We start from the raw sequence: 15149 nt of genomic DNA on the forward strand, positions 1-15149 counted from the left end.
AGCAACACGACACAATTTACAGAGTAGTTTATGATCCTTTCATGCAAAGAGGAGAATCTTGCAACACAAGAGATATTAAGTGAAAATAAGAGAATGGGCCGGCTTTTACGTAATGCAAAACCAATGACCTCTGGGATAGTTTCAAATAAGGCCAATATATGTAAATATAGCCTCCTCTAAGACAACACGCTATTCATAACCAGTAACTCAACACCACAAGAGAGCTGTTCTTGCCTTCAGACATACAATTCAGGAATGAAAAACCAAAACAACTACTAAAAATACCAGTCGATGCATCATTAGCAACACAGTTTGTCCTCCTAATGTCAGATGAACACTCAAGCGCAGGTATAAGAGGTGACTAACCGAGTGTATATCCATCTTTGTGAGCGTACCACACCTTACCAGCTTCATACCACACATCCCTCTGCACAGACAAAGAGAAAGAGAAATGAAATCAGAAAATTAAAAAAAAACTATTATAGTATCTCAATGACACACTGGTTGTACCTACCACTGGCACCTTGGGCTCCTCTCTTATACGGGTTACAGTGAGTTGACCCTCAGGCTCTTGCCTCACTTCCTGTTTTACCTTTACTTCTTCCTTCTTCACTTCTTTTTGCATTGGTGGAGCTGGAGATTTAGCTTTATCTGTGCTGGGGCTGGGCGAACATTCCTGGTTGTTGACCTCTGGAGTGGTGGACTTGGAGTCGCTTCTCGGACTTTTTGGGTTTTCGGGTGACATTATCCTCCTGGGTGAGGACGTTTTCTTCTCTGTCAGTGCGGTGTGGCGGCCCCGTTCTCCGTTCACCAGCTGCTCTGCTCGAAGTGCCATCTCTGCTTCCAGTATCGGTGGAGTTTGGTCGGGAAGTAAGAAATTCTGGACCAGGTTGTCGCTGAGTTTCCTGGGCTGTGAGGGGTGTCAAAAACCACAAGGAGACTGGTGTAAGTCATACTCTTTTGACAACAAGACCCTCCCCTGCTGGTAAACCCAACGAAAACTAGCTGATAATGTTGAGTTAAAAAATGCTAACAGTTTTGCCAGGTTAGTGGCATCAAATTTCATGGATTCATCAAAGTCTTCTTAAGAAAGACATTAAGACATTTCTAAATTCTAAGAAGTTTGTAAGAATGTTACTAAATGCAATTCTTGCACTCATTCAAACCCATAATGCACCGCAGTAATGAGTGTACTACCGATGTACACTCAGCAATAGATATGTATACGTCGATGACACATCCGAATGCTCCAGACATCTTGGAACAGTCATCGTGTCATCATTCAATAATGCCACAACATTGAGCAGTTTCTGGTTGTGGAACTGCAGAGATTTAATTTCCCAAAGAAATGGGAACGTTTAGGTGGTCATTTCTGGTCGCATCCGGTACATCTTACTAGTGGGGTTCCCCAGGGGTCCATTTTGGGCCCTATTTTGTTTTTAATATATATGCTCCCACTGGGAATGATTTTTAAAAAATATGGTATCTCTTATCACTTATATGCGGATGATACGCAGATCTACTTGCCTTTAAAGCCTAATTGTACGGATTCCTGTGCAACACTCCGTAGATGTTTGGATGAAGTTAAAGTTTGGATGGCAGATAATCTTGTTCAGTTGGATGAACATGAAACAGAAATTATGATTTTTGGTCGTTCGGTATTTAATAAGGTGGAAAGTGACATACTAGGCCCATGGGTATGTCATTTTCAGGACAGAGTGAAAAGCCTAGGAGACATCTTTGATTCATCGCTAAAATTTGACAGTCAAATAAATACTGTAGTTCGGAATTGTTTCTTTTATCTGTGGGCAATAGCTAAGTTAAAATCAATCCTGTCAACTAGCGACTTCCAAGTCATCCATGCTTTTATCTTCTCCTGGCTAGATTATTGTAATGTTATTTATTCTGGAAGCTGTCAGACTTATGTTGCACATCTTCAGCTTGTTCAAAATGCCACGGCTAGAATGCTTATGAAGACTAAGAAGACTGATCATGTTACTCCGCTGTTGTCTTCATTAGGCTGGTTACCAGTGTATAACATGATCCAACTTTAGATCTTGACTTATGTCTTTAAGGCATTACATGGAATGGCGCCAGAATATTTGCTGGAGCTCATTAAGCCATATAAATCAAATTTAATGCTGAGATCCTCAAATAAACTTTTGTTAGTGATCCCAAGAGTACGTCTTAAATCGAAGGGAGACTGTGCTTTTGCTGTCTCTGGTCCAAGACTATGGAATAAGCTTCCCTTCGAGGTTAGATCGTCCCCTACACTAGGTATCTTCAAGAGCTGTTTAAAATTACATCTGCTTTCTCTGGCAATTTAACTTTACACAGGAGTATTTATTATTGATGATGATGTGTTTTGTTTTGTTGTGTTGTATGCTTGATTTATTGTATTTTAACCATTGATTTTGCTTACAATGTACAGCACTTTGGAGCTACAGAGTAGCCTGGAAAGTGCTTTATAAATAAATAAATACAAATACAAGAATGTGTTGGTTTGTGTTTTTATAAGTATTAACTCAATATTACAGGTTTTTACAATATTACTTTTTAATGTTTTTACTTTTACTTTGGTAACTATTTAATGTTGTGTTCGTTGGCGCCTTCATCTTGTTATTGTGTTAGTTTAGCAAAATCATCTAGTGAAGTCTATTGCAGATATAGATATTCATACATGCGCCTAACTACGGTTGTCAACTTGCTCTCGAATGTTCACAGACCGGCTTTGACTGTTCCAATATGGCGAGCGGCTTACATATCGCGGGCTAGAAACTGCTGCTAATGAGGCATCTATGTATATTCATCTATGCACTCAACAGCTAGAGAATACCCATAATGCACAGTGAGGGTTGTGCCAAAAGTATTCTTGCGTCTAATCAAAAGATGGCGCCCGCAGCTGTATCATCCATCCATTCATTTTCCAAACCGCTGGTTCAATGTGGCGACAGCGTAATATCATACAGGTATAAATTCCTTTTTAATTGATTATTACATTATTTAATTTAGGCTTATGCATAGTTTCCATGACTGAGTTCAAGATCAATCTTTTCGTCTTACTACTGGAGCTACCACTTTAAGTTTCAAATGATTATTAAACAGCAAGGTTAATGTAGGCCAGTAAGAGTTGTGCATGTAAACCTCACTCCCCAGGTCTCAAGAGGCGCATTAGCGACTGACGCTACAGGCTGTGATCTTTAGCGTCCATGTTAGAGCGCCCACCTCCCATGCCGGAAACACCAGTTCGAATCACACTCAGAGATGGTGCGAGTAGGACGGGTTATATTTGGTGCCGTAACCCGGATGGGTGTGAGGTTTAGGGGGGTGAGTATTACATAAGGCCAGTAAGAGCTGTGCATGTAAACCTCACTCCCTGGCCTCAAGAGGCGTGCTAACGGCTGACGCTACAGGCTGCAGTCTTTAGCGTCCTCCCTCAAGTGAACTATATTAGTGGAGAAATGTAGGGAATAGTGAATAAGGGTATAGGGGACGGTTTCGAACACAGCCCTAGAACGAATTTTTGCACTTGCAGCAGATTAGTGTAATAATCATAATACACATGCACACTATTTACTCGGCATCGCGTTTTTTAATATGCTGTGTATTTTAAAGTTATTTTGTGCCGAATGCTGCTAAATATGTTTTGTAGAGTTTCTACTGAATTTCAAATTTAGCAAAAAGTCACTTCACTCACAAATAATAGCTGATCATTGTTCACATTATCTTGGTGTCACTTCAGAGTACTCATGCACATCCTTCGTAGTAATATACATATACAGTACAGTCCAAAAGTTTGGAACCACTAAGATTTTTAATGTTTTTAAAAGACGTTTCGTCTGCTCACCAAGGCTACATTTATTTAATTAAAAATACAATAAAAACAGTAATATTGTGAAATATTATTACAATTTAAAATAACTGTTTTCTATTTGAATATATTTCACAAAGTAATTTATTCCTGTGATGCAAAGCTGAATTTTCAGCATCGTTACTCCAGTCTTCAGTGTCACATGATCCTTCAGAAATCATTCTAATATGCTGATCTGCTGCTCAAGAAACATTTAATGTGTACAATTGTACAAAAATATTGTACACAAATATTTTTTCAGGATTATTTGATGAATAGAAAGTTCAAAAGAACAGTGTTTATCTGAAATTTAATCTTTTGTAACATTATAAATGTCTTTACTGACACTTTTGATTGATTTAATGCATCCTTGCTGAATAAAAGTATTCATTTCTTTAATTTCTTTTCAAAAAAATAAAAATAAAAATTCTTACTGACCCCAAACTTTTGAACGGTAGTGTATAATGTTACAGAAGCTTTGTATTTCAAATAAATGCTGTTCTTTTGAACTTTCTATTCATCAAGGAATCCTGAAAAAAAAAAGTACACAACTGTTTTCAACATTGAAAATAATCATAAATGTTTCTTGAGCAGCAGATCAGCATATTAGAATGATTTCTGAAGGATCATGTGACACTGAAGACTGGAGTAATGATGCTGAAAATTCAGCTTTGCATCACAGGAATAAACCCATGATGTTCAGAGAGGATGGAGCTGGATGTCATTTGGCTCTGCAGTGATCACCACTGGGTTTTTCCAGCAGAATCCCACCCACTGAAGTGAGATCTCACCGCCTTCTCCTCTTTGAGCTCTGGCTCTTTGTGGCGTGTCTCTTTCTCGGTCTCCCTCACCAGCTGTTTGAGGAATCCTCCCGGTACGGCGGAGAGAGGAGGAGGAGGCTGTGCGGCGGCGGCGGCAGCTGGTGTCTTCTTCTCCTCCTTGATCTGTTCACAGATGGGGAATAAAAGATTTCCAGTCATGAACTCCATTTAAACAAACTGTCTGGCACAATCACATGAGAAAAGTTTAGAAGGTAACATTTCCACTACAAACATGCATTTTCTTAACATTAGGGATGTTTTATATTTTTATCCGATAAACAAATACAAAATACTGATATTTTTTTTCTTATTATTTTCCCTTTCAAAAATGTATAAAAATATCAGTATTAAATATTTTTAAATACAAAAATATGTTGTTAATATAGATGTTAAATGTTAAAATATTATATAAATTTATATAACTTATATAAATACATTTATATATTTTTTTCTTTTAAGTTTACTAGTATTTCTCTGATAAATGTGTTTTCCATTATATATATATATATATATATATATATATATATATATATATATATATATATATATATATATATATACATACATATATATATATACATATATATATATATATAGATATATATATATATAGATATATATATATATATATAGATATATATATATATAGATATATATATATCTAGAGATATATATATATATATATATATATATACACACATATATACACACACACACACATATTAAAACAATTCATTTTGTATTTACCCAAAATGTAGCCTATTTTAAGATTGGAAATGTATTTTCGGTCCCACTTTATATGAAGTGGCCTTAACTATGTACTTACATTTAAATTAATCATTTGATACAATGCACATATTGTGTAAATACATGCTTTTTCATTGTACTATATATTTTAAAAACACCTGCATCTGTAATTAATTTCTGTAATTACATTTATTATTACACTGTTGACCCAACCCTTACACCTTACCCCTACCCTTAAACCTACCCATACCACCAAAACTTTCCCTAAACTTATCCATATTCTACCTCAATAGCAGCAAAAGTGTTTTGCAGTTCAATATGAACCCAATAAGTACATTGTACTTATTTTTTGATGCAAGTACATAGTAGTTAAGGCCACTTAATATAAAGTGGGACCGTATTTTCTTGCCCCTTGAAGTACATTTTTTAATATATTTTGCAATTTGAAGGTTTATGCATATTGAGTTAAGAATTTTTTTAATCTGAAAAACAAATAAAATAATGATTAGAAATGTATTTAAAACTATCTTATTTGCCAGTAAAAATAGAACCCAAAACCCAAAAAATGCAAATGGTTATACCATAATATTTTAATATATTAAAATTAATAATTTAAATACCATGGTGATTTGTGATTAACAATACGGAAGAAGATTAGGGCCAAGCAATAATAAAAGAATAAAACCATCTCGAGATTAAAGTTATTAAATTTCGAGAAAAAAATCGTTAAATTTCAAGAAAAAAGTCAAGATAAAATGTTGAGAATAATCTCGTTAAATTACGAGAAAAAAATAGTTACATTTCGAGAAAAAAAGTTGAGATAAAATGTTGAGAATAAAGTCATTAAATTACGAGAAAAAAGTCGTTAGATTATGAGAATGTATTCGTTAAATTTCAAGAAAAAAAAGTCGATAAAATGTTGACAATAAAGTCATTAAATTATGAGAACAAACTTGTAATTTAACAAATTTGTTCTCGTAATTTAACAACTTTTTTCTCATAATTTAATGACTTTATTCTCAACATTTTATCTCGACTTTTTTCTCAAAATCTCTTTAATCTCGAGATGGTTTTATTTTTTATTATTGCTTGGCCCTAATCCTATTCCGTCAACAATGTAACATTTCATATAACGTGATATTAAGAGCCATGCCTAAACAAACATGGTAATACCAAAGCACATTTTGTGGGGGAAAATAATCGAAACAAAATCCTCTCCTTATCGAGCATGCTAACTTTCTAAAGCTCAACTGTTTAGCTAGCTAGCTACATCCCTCATTTCAAATTTACCATAGTTCATGCATAGTAAACAAGAATGTAGTAAGACCATAGCAAAACACAGGTATATATAATATTAAAAAACAGTTTGGTATGAAGCTTTAAATTTAACAACTATAGGCTACCGTTTTGTGAATCACTGATGCTTTTACTCCCCTAATATTAGCATGAATATTTAGCATGAATCTTCAACCAAAATACTGAAGTTACTCAAGGTAGTTATATAGTAAAATCCTGACACAATATTTTTAGTAAGTGCCCCACATACGTACAACAGTTTCCACTGCTGCCCTTGACACTCTATTAGCAGCACATACAGTGAATAAAACACATGGTGAGCTGTACTTCATGACAGTAACTGCACTTCATGACAGTTCAGTCTGCAATATCAACTAGCTACAACTGCCTGTGAAATAGAGAGCTTTAGCGTGTATGCTAATTACTTGCACATGGCAGCTGAATTACTGGAAAATAATTTAGATGGGTTTAAAACATTAAAAACCTAATGCAGATTCAAGAGAGGTAAAACCTTAAATATACCAAATAACATCACCAATGCTAAGAATACTGTCATATGATAGCGCACACATAGGGAGCTGTCTGTCTACACCAACAGCACACATGAACATCACAGAGACGTCTATTTGATGTTCACATTTTCATCTGCAAGAGGCTTTTTTCAGTGTTTGCTCATCTATCTATCTATCTATCTATCTATCTATCTATCTATCTATCTATCTATCTATCTATCTATCTATCTATCTATCTATCTATCTATCTATCTATCTATCTATCTATCTATCTATCTATCTATCTATCTATCATCCGTCATTCTATCATCTACAGTATCTATCTATCTATCTATCTATCTATCTATCTATCTATCTATCTATCTATCTATCTATCTATCTATCTATCTATCTATCTATCTATCTATCATCCGTCATTCTATCATCTACAGTATCTATCTATCTATCTATCTATCTATCTATCTATCTATCTATCTATCTATCTATCTATCTATCTATCTATCTATCTATCTATCTATCATCCGTCATTCTATCATCTACAGTATCTATCTATCTATCTATCTATCTATCTATCTATCTATCTATCTATCTATCTATCTATCTATCTATCTATCATCCATCATTCTATAATCTACAGTATCTATCTGTCTATCTATCTATCTATCTATGTATCATCCGTCATTCTATCATCTACAGTATCTATCTACAACTATCTATCTATCTATCTATCTATCTATCTATCTATCTATCTATCTATCTATCTATCTATCTATCTATCTATCTATCTATCTATCTATCTATCTATCTATCTATCTATCTATCATCCTTCATTCTATCATCTACAGTATCTATCTATCTATCTATCTATCTATCTATCTATCTATCTATCTATCTATCTATCTATCTATCTATCTATCTTTCTGTCTCAGTCTCTCTGTTTGTCTATCTATCTATCTATCATCCGTCATTCTATCATCTACAGTATCTATCTATCTATCTATCTAACTATCTATCTATCTATCTATCTATCTATCTATCTATCTGTCTATCTATCTATCTATCATCCGTCATTCTATCATCTACAGTATCTATCTGTCTATCTATCTATCATCCGTCATTCTATCATCTACAGTATCTATCTATCTATCTACATCTAACTGTCTATCTATGTATCTATCTATGTATCTATCTATCTATCTATCATCCATCTTATCTATCATCCGTCATTCAATCATCTATCTATCCATCTATCAAACCATCCGTCTATCATCTATCTATCATTTGTCTATCCATCCATCTGTCTATCATCTATCATCTATCCGTCTATCCCTTTCATCTGTCTTTCAATCTGTCCATCTAACTACCTATTTATATTCATCTATCATCTATACATCCATCTCTTTATCTATCCGTCTATCATCTATCTATCCACCTATCTTATCCATCCATCCATCTTCCATCTGTCTATCTATCATCTATCTATTTGCTCATCTGTCTATAGAGCTAAATATTTAAATATATTTCAAAATTAGTATTTCTTTAATATATTTCAAAATCTACAAAACACAACAAAAATATTATTTCCTCAAATATTTTGTGAACATTTTTAATTTCCAATGTAAATATATTTATATTGCATAAAATATATTTTGCATCTACCCCAAAATGTTTTTCTAAGATTTGTGTAGAAGTGTATTTTCTTGCACCTCAAATTATTTTCTTGTAATGGTTTAAATGAAATTTATTTTAAATATGAAAAACGTTTTTTTTTTTTTTTCCCTTCAAAATACTTGGCATATATTCTACATATATTTTAGCCAAAGTAAAAAAAAAAATGTGTATGTGTATATAACCAGTTAGCCACCCAAATGAAAACGAAGAGAACGTTAGCAAACACTGAGGAGGGCCTAACTAGAGTAGTGTGGTGTTTGTAGCACTATCTTTACAGGTAATCTCAGGAACAGCCCATCATACATTTGGCTGTTATTTTTACCCTAGGGCCTAGGATATGCATTAGGACTAGCCTGAAATTTCTTTTTTTTTTTTTATGTGATTTAAGGTAAAGAAGCTTAATTTACGATACCATTATGGTTCGATTTCACACGTGTAATTGAAATGTAATATTGACAAGCACAGATTTCAGTCTTTCCCCTCTCATAGAAGCTGTGCTTGTTCACCTGTTACCTGCATAGAAAATACAGACACTTAACAAGCCAGTCTTTTGACTTTCATTGTAAAGCTAATGTCAGTGAGACTGAGAACAGACTACAAGCATGTCCAAAAGAACAGAGATTAATTGTTGAACTTGTGCTGGTTAATAAACTGTAAGTCAAGCATCAGTCGTGTTAGTTGTGCTGAACTGCACGCATGCATCCGTCCTGCACCTCCCTTCTGTTCCCAGAGTTTTAAGCGTGAGGAGAGCGCCATGACGGGACGAGGGGTGAAGGCAGGGAGATCTCAGCCAGGTGTGATGCTAAGGAGGACACAAAGTGGAGCAAAGAAAATGGAAACAGTGACACTGTAGACCTGCCAAAGGAGAAAGAGAGAGAACATGAGAGAACATCACAGTATCGTTCTCATTAAGAAATGTCTGGGTCATATTTGATCTCAAAATAACATGTACTGTAATATTAAAAAGTTATATACACAGCAAAATCTCCAGAGTTAAATCAACTCTGCTCAGAGTACATTTGGTCCCTCTCTAAATAGTGTTAAAATAACACTGAAGTGGAGTTAAAGTTAATGAGATAATTAAGCAATTAATTAAGTGATGATTGAGCATTAGTGATGAACACCTGCTGTTAACAAGCAGAATCACTGAAGAAAAGAGAAACACAAGAACTACAACATGTGACTTCAGTCACAGCCTTATTAATTGCTTAATTATCTCATTAACTTTAACTCTGCTTCAGTGTTACTTTAACACTATTTAGAGAGGGACCAAATGTACTCTGAGCAGAGTTGATTTAACTCTGGGGATTTTACTGTGTACATTTTACTTTTATAATACATATTTTATTAAATATTATTTTGCATTGTTTCTAATATGCATTATATAAATATAACTAATAACTATAATATATACATTTTTGCATTGCATTGTTCATTAAATATTATATTTTATAGTATTATCACTGTCACAATACATAAGTTAGGCATAACTAATAATTATATTTAGTAATATAAAATAATATAAAATCTACATAATTAATATAACATAATATAATATATAATTTTCATATACATTCTGAGGGATGAGATTCCCTCTAAATAGACATGTTTTCTTAAAATCTGGAATTTATGTGATAAAATTATTATTATTACAAAAAAAATATCACATTTTGTATTATTATTATGTAATATATAATTAAGAGTTAAATATAACTAGTAATAATTATATTTATTAATAATATAAAATAAAATAAGCTATATAATATAAAATATAATATACATATAAATTGTAATATTTCCTCTAAATAGACATGGTTTCTTAAAATCTGGAATTTATGTGACTATTATTATTATTACAAAAATATTTAATTAAATAATATTATATTTTATATTAGTAACACTATGTAATATATAATTAATAGTTAAATATAACTAGCAATAATTATATTGATTAATAAATAAATTAATTAATTTAAAAAAAAAAAAAAATATATATATATATATATATATATATATATATATATATATATATATATATATATATATATATATATATATATATATATATATATATAAATATATAATGTAATATAATTTGCATAAACATTATGTGATATTTCCTCTAAATATACATGGTTTCTTTAAATCCAGGCTATGTGATATAGGGAAACAGACATTAGCAGATAAGTGATGTGTTATGCAAATAAGCTTGCAGATGAAAACATCTTGACTTGCTGCCCTGCTGGTGTAAGATGTTTATTACATCATTTCAAAGGAAACAAAAGTTCTTCTTATTTGCTCTTCTTTCACCAACAGTTGAGGCAGAACGATATGAAGCAGTAGAGAATGAAAGGCCAGTGGTGCGGGTGACAGAGGTCACTGCTCAGCAAGAGTACCGCAGACCGCAGGAGCAATACTGAAGACCTGGTGGAATTAATAGTGCTTGTTGCTAAAAAGTCGATTGCTGATACGTAAATACTAAAACCTCAACACGTAACTCGCCGTGGATTAAGGGGTAAGGAGAGGAAACAGAAGATTCTCGAGATTTGGGGAAGGGGTAATGTACTACTGTAGCAATGCCCTAGAAAACAGCCTGGCATGATGTGTTCTCCACATGCAAATACCCAAAAAATGTAAAAATCTAGAATTAGGGCTTTTGATGATAAATCCAGCTGAGCTTGTTCAGGCAATAACAAACTAAATGAAAGAGATTATGTTCTTCTACAGTCTTCAGTGAAGCATTCGCTCCATGATAAATACAGACCTCCCGCTCCAACAACACAAACAAATGATGAAAACAAACCCAGAAGCCGGCTCTAATGAAGGCCAAATGGCAGGAATGGACTGGAAACAGCACAGATCTGTGCTTCATTACCATGTCAACGTTCAGACAGCAGTTTTTCATTTTAGAAATGTGTTTCACTTTGTTGACACTTTGTTCATGTAAGCTCTTATAAGCATTTACATTTCTGAACGTGTTAGCAGTATTCAGTATTAGCACTTTTGGGAACCCTAGCTGATCGCTGAAAATTACATTTTGATGTTTAAATTATATGATGACCAAAATCTATATTATTGGTTAAATCAAACAAAATGTTCACATATACAAAATGTCAAATAAATTATACAAAAAACATGAAACAAAAATTCAGAGCTGATAGCCTTGTGTGTAGTGCCATTTAAAAAAATAAATTAAAAAATAAATTGCTTGATACATAACCTTTAAAATACATTGTAAAAAGGCAAAATAGTATTTTTTTTTTGGAAGTACCATATGTGTCAGAAATTAACTTATGAGGATGAAATATATATTTTTTCATAATTATTATTTATTGAAAAAATAAAAAATAAATAATAAATAAACATGTCTTAAAAAGCACCATGGTATTATTATTATTATTATTATTTGGAAGTACCATATGTGTCAGAAATTAACTTGTGATGAAATATAAAATTTGTTTTTCAACCATTTTTTTTTTTTTACCATATAAAATACTGCCAACCTTTTACAGTACAGTTCCAAAAATGAATAAATAACTTAAATAGCTTGACATATAATTTTTAAAATACATTGTAAAAGGCACCATGGTATTATTATTATGTAGTTTGAAGTACCATATATGTCAGAAATTAACTTATGAGGATGAAATTAGTTTTTTTTAAAAATCTGAATTACATTTTTTTTTATTTGAAAAAACAAAACAAAAAACAAACAAACAAAAAAGCTTAATATAAAATTTTTAAAATACATCGCAAAAGTCACCATGGTATTATTATTATTATTTATTTATTTTTTTTTTTTTGAAGTACCATGTGTGTCAGAAATTAACTTAAAATATAAAATGAAATATAAAATTTTATTTTCAGCTATATGTTTTTCTAATCATATAAAATATTGCCAACCTTTTATGCATTATTTTAATCCATTCATTGACAAATCTAAATTAAATATATAACTACACTCTAAAAAATGCTGGGTTGTTTTAACCCAAATTTGGGTCAAATATGGACAAACCCAACCGTTGGGTTAAAAAATGCATTTAAAAATTTAACCCAATGGTTGGGTTTGTCCATTTTTGACCCAAACTTGGGTTGAAACAACCCAGCATTTTTTAGAGTGTAGGTATAAATAACAGAATAACATCTGATTATAATATATATATCAGATGTTACAATAATTTTGAATTCCCGGGCATTTTATTAACTTCTGACCTTGGGAGCATAGAAATACCATGATTTTTGCACAGATAGCATGGTAAATAATCATTGTATACCATGGTGTATATAAAAGTCCCATGCAACTGCTTCTTCTAGAAGTGAAATGGTTGCACACTTGTTTCCTGCAAATTAACTCATCTTAATGCAAAATGCACACAAAACACTGATTCACGTGAAGCTTGGGTCACAGGATCATGACATTGCAATCCACATTTCAAACTCTGCCAAACCTCGACATCTTGTCATCCACTTTGACGTTACACAGCAAACAACAAAACAAATTAGTCAGAGGCTGAAAATGATCCTGGGAGACAGAGCTCAGATTTCAGCTCGAGTCAGCTCCGCGGAATATCCCGTCGATCCAAACAGAAGGCCTTTAATTTCTCAACCAGAACAAAACACTCAACTTCAGGGCCTAGACATATGGCCAAATGTCCCTAAATTCATTAGGAAAACGCCAGCCGGCTAGACCGGACATACAAGACCTGGATGTCTGTGAGGGTCTGGGATCTATAAATAAATCACAGTATCTACAGAAGAAACATTTGGGTGTCAATAAGAAAACCAACAGGCATACCTTGCGATGGCTTCCTCTATGGGGAAAAAATACATCCAAGGAAAGTATTGTATGTGTCAAACTCCGGAAAAAAACCAAGAGGCCAAAAGCAAGGCGCACAGTCTCACTGTCACTGAGAGGGTGAAGCTACCATCTGAAATAGATTGGCATGGACATTCACACACACACAGATAAGCATGGCAGCTGAGTTAACACAAGACTTGGCTATAAATATCCCGTAGCTAGAAGAGGTGGGACATACTACCCTGTTTGGGAAACACTTTGCCACTGGAAGAGTGCTGTTAAACGGAGGAAGCTGGAAATGATTTCGATACAGACGTTACAGGCTGTGCAACCAGATGTAGATGATTTCAAAACATGGTAGATTCATTTGGCAGTAAGAGTTCAGCAGGGACTTTTTAGAGTCAGATGTTCAGAGTAACCCCATTCCTTTGGATGTTTTAGGATAAAAAGTGCACCTGGATATTCGTCAGGATATAAACCTGTGAAAACAAAGTCCTGGCAACAGCTAGAAAAAGAACACAAGTCGACTATCCGCAGGCTTTCTAATGGCTGCCGGAGCGATTTGACGGACAGACTCAGCTGTGAGACGCAGGGGGTGGGAGGTGAGAGCTGTGGGAGGAGGTGTCAGAGAGAATTAGAGAGAGAACAGAAGCGTATCATCACAGGGAGGAACCGCCGGAGGCAAATGGATATTACAATTTTTGAAAGAGGCTGAATGAAGCCGTCATGGAGGAATATCTTCTTGATCTCGCAAGATGATCTCCAGATTACAAATTTAATCTTCGGCTAACTTAATTGTCGTCTGTTAAAACGATTTCACACGAAAGGGCTTGCTTTACACGGCATATTCATGAAAAAATAAATAAAAAGGGTCAGTTTTGAATTCAATCAGAGTGTTTCCCTCAATTGCATAAGATGATGAAATATAAATGCACTTACTGTAAAGAAGCAAAAACAATTGAAGGAAAAAACTTTGGTGAGGCCGTGAGGGGAACTGACTGAACAACTTTAGCAGCTAGGGGTGTGATGACATTAAAAGGTGACGAGATTTCTCGTCGAGGTGAAAAGCGGTCTCGCGATATTGCCATGATGGAGCGTGAGGGTGAAATTAGGATAGAATATGCCATCGCTACATTTACATTATGCCTCCACTGTCGTTTTGCTTTTTATAGAAGCAAAAACCATTTATTTCAGTCGGATAACGTTCGCTTTAATGCCATCGGATAACGTTCGCTTTAATTCACTGATCACATGACGAGAGTAAGTGACGAGATGACTGACAAGACCATGGCGGAGGATTCATTGCACAACAGAGCATAAGCATTTTACAAATGTCTTATCTTGTTGAATGCACACTCAGCACCGCCGCTTCCTATTCACAAAGTATGCGCAATGGCAAAATTGAAAGCGAAACGTCATTTTCAAAGCATCTCCCTGATGCATGCAAATATCTC

The 15149-nt window shown here is 33.7% G+C and overlaps 1 protein-coding gene across 5 annotated transcripts in view; it reads right to left on the reverse strand.

Annotated features, from left to right (window-relative positions):
• The window catches only part of LOC137028559 (unconventional myosin-XVIIIb-like), a 63378-nt gene extending 49061 nt beyond the window's left edge, over window positions 1–14317 (reverse strand). For 3 of the 5 annotated variants that reach the window (XM_067397511.1, XM_067397512.1, XM_067397510.1), the window contains exons 1-5: window positions 13693–14317; window positions 9615–9752; window positions 4642–4794; window positions 515–910; window positions 367–427 (exon numbers count right to left, since the gene is read on the reverse strand). In XM_067397511.1, the coding sequence (XP_067253612.1) occupies window positions 367–427; window positions 515–910; window positions 4642–4794; window positions 9615–9653 (649 nt within the window). In that variant the 5' untranslated portion in view covers window positions 9654–9752; window positions 13693–14317. Of the gene's footprint in view, window positions 1–366; window positions 428–514; window positions 911–4641; window positions 4795–9610; window positions 9753–13692 lie in introns of those variants that run through there. The other 2 variants (XM_067397513.1, XM_067397514.1) reach the window with 2 other exon arrangements.
• Window positions 14318–15149: the final 832 nt, after the last annotated feature.

The sequence above is a fragment of the Chanodichthys erythropterus genome, chromosome 10 (assembly GCF_024489055.1).
Source record: "Chanodichthys erythropterus isolate Z2021 chromosome 10, ASM2448905v1, whole genome shotgun sequence".
Taxonomy (NCBI): Eukaryota; Metazoa; Chordata; class Actinopteri; order Cypriniformes; family Xenocyprididae; genus Chanodichthys; species Chanodichthys erythropterus.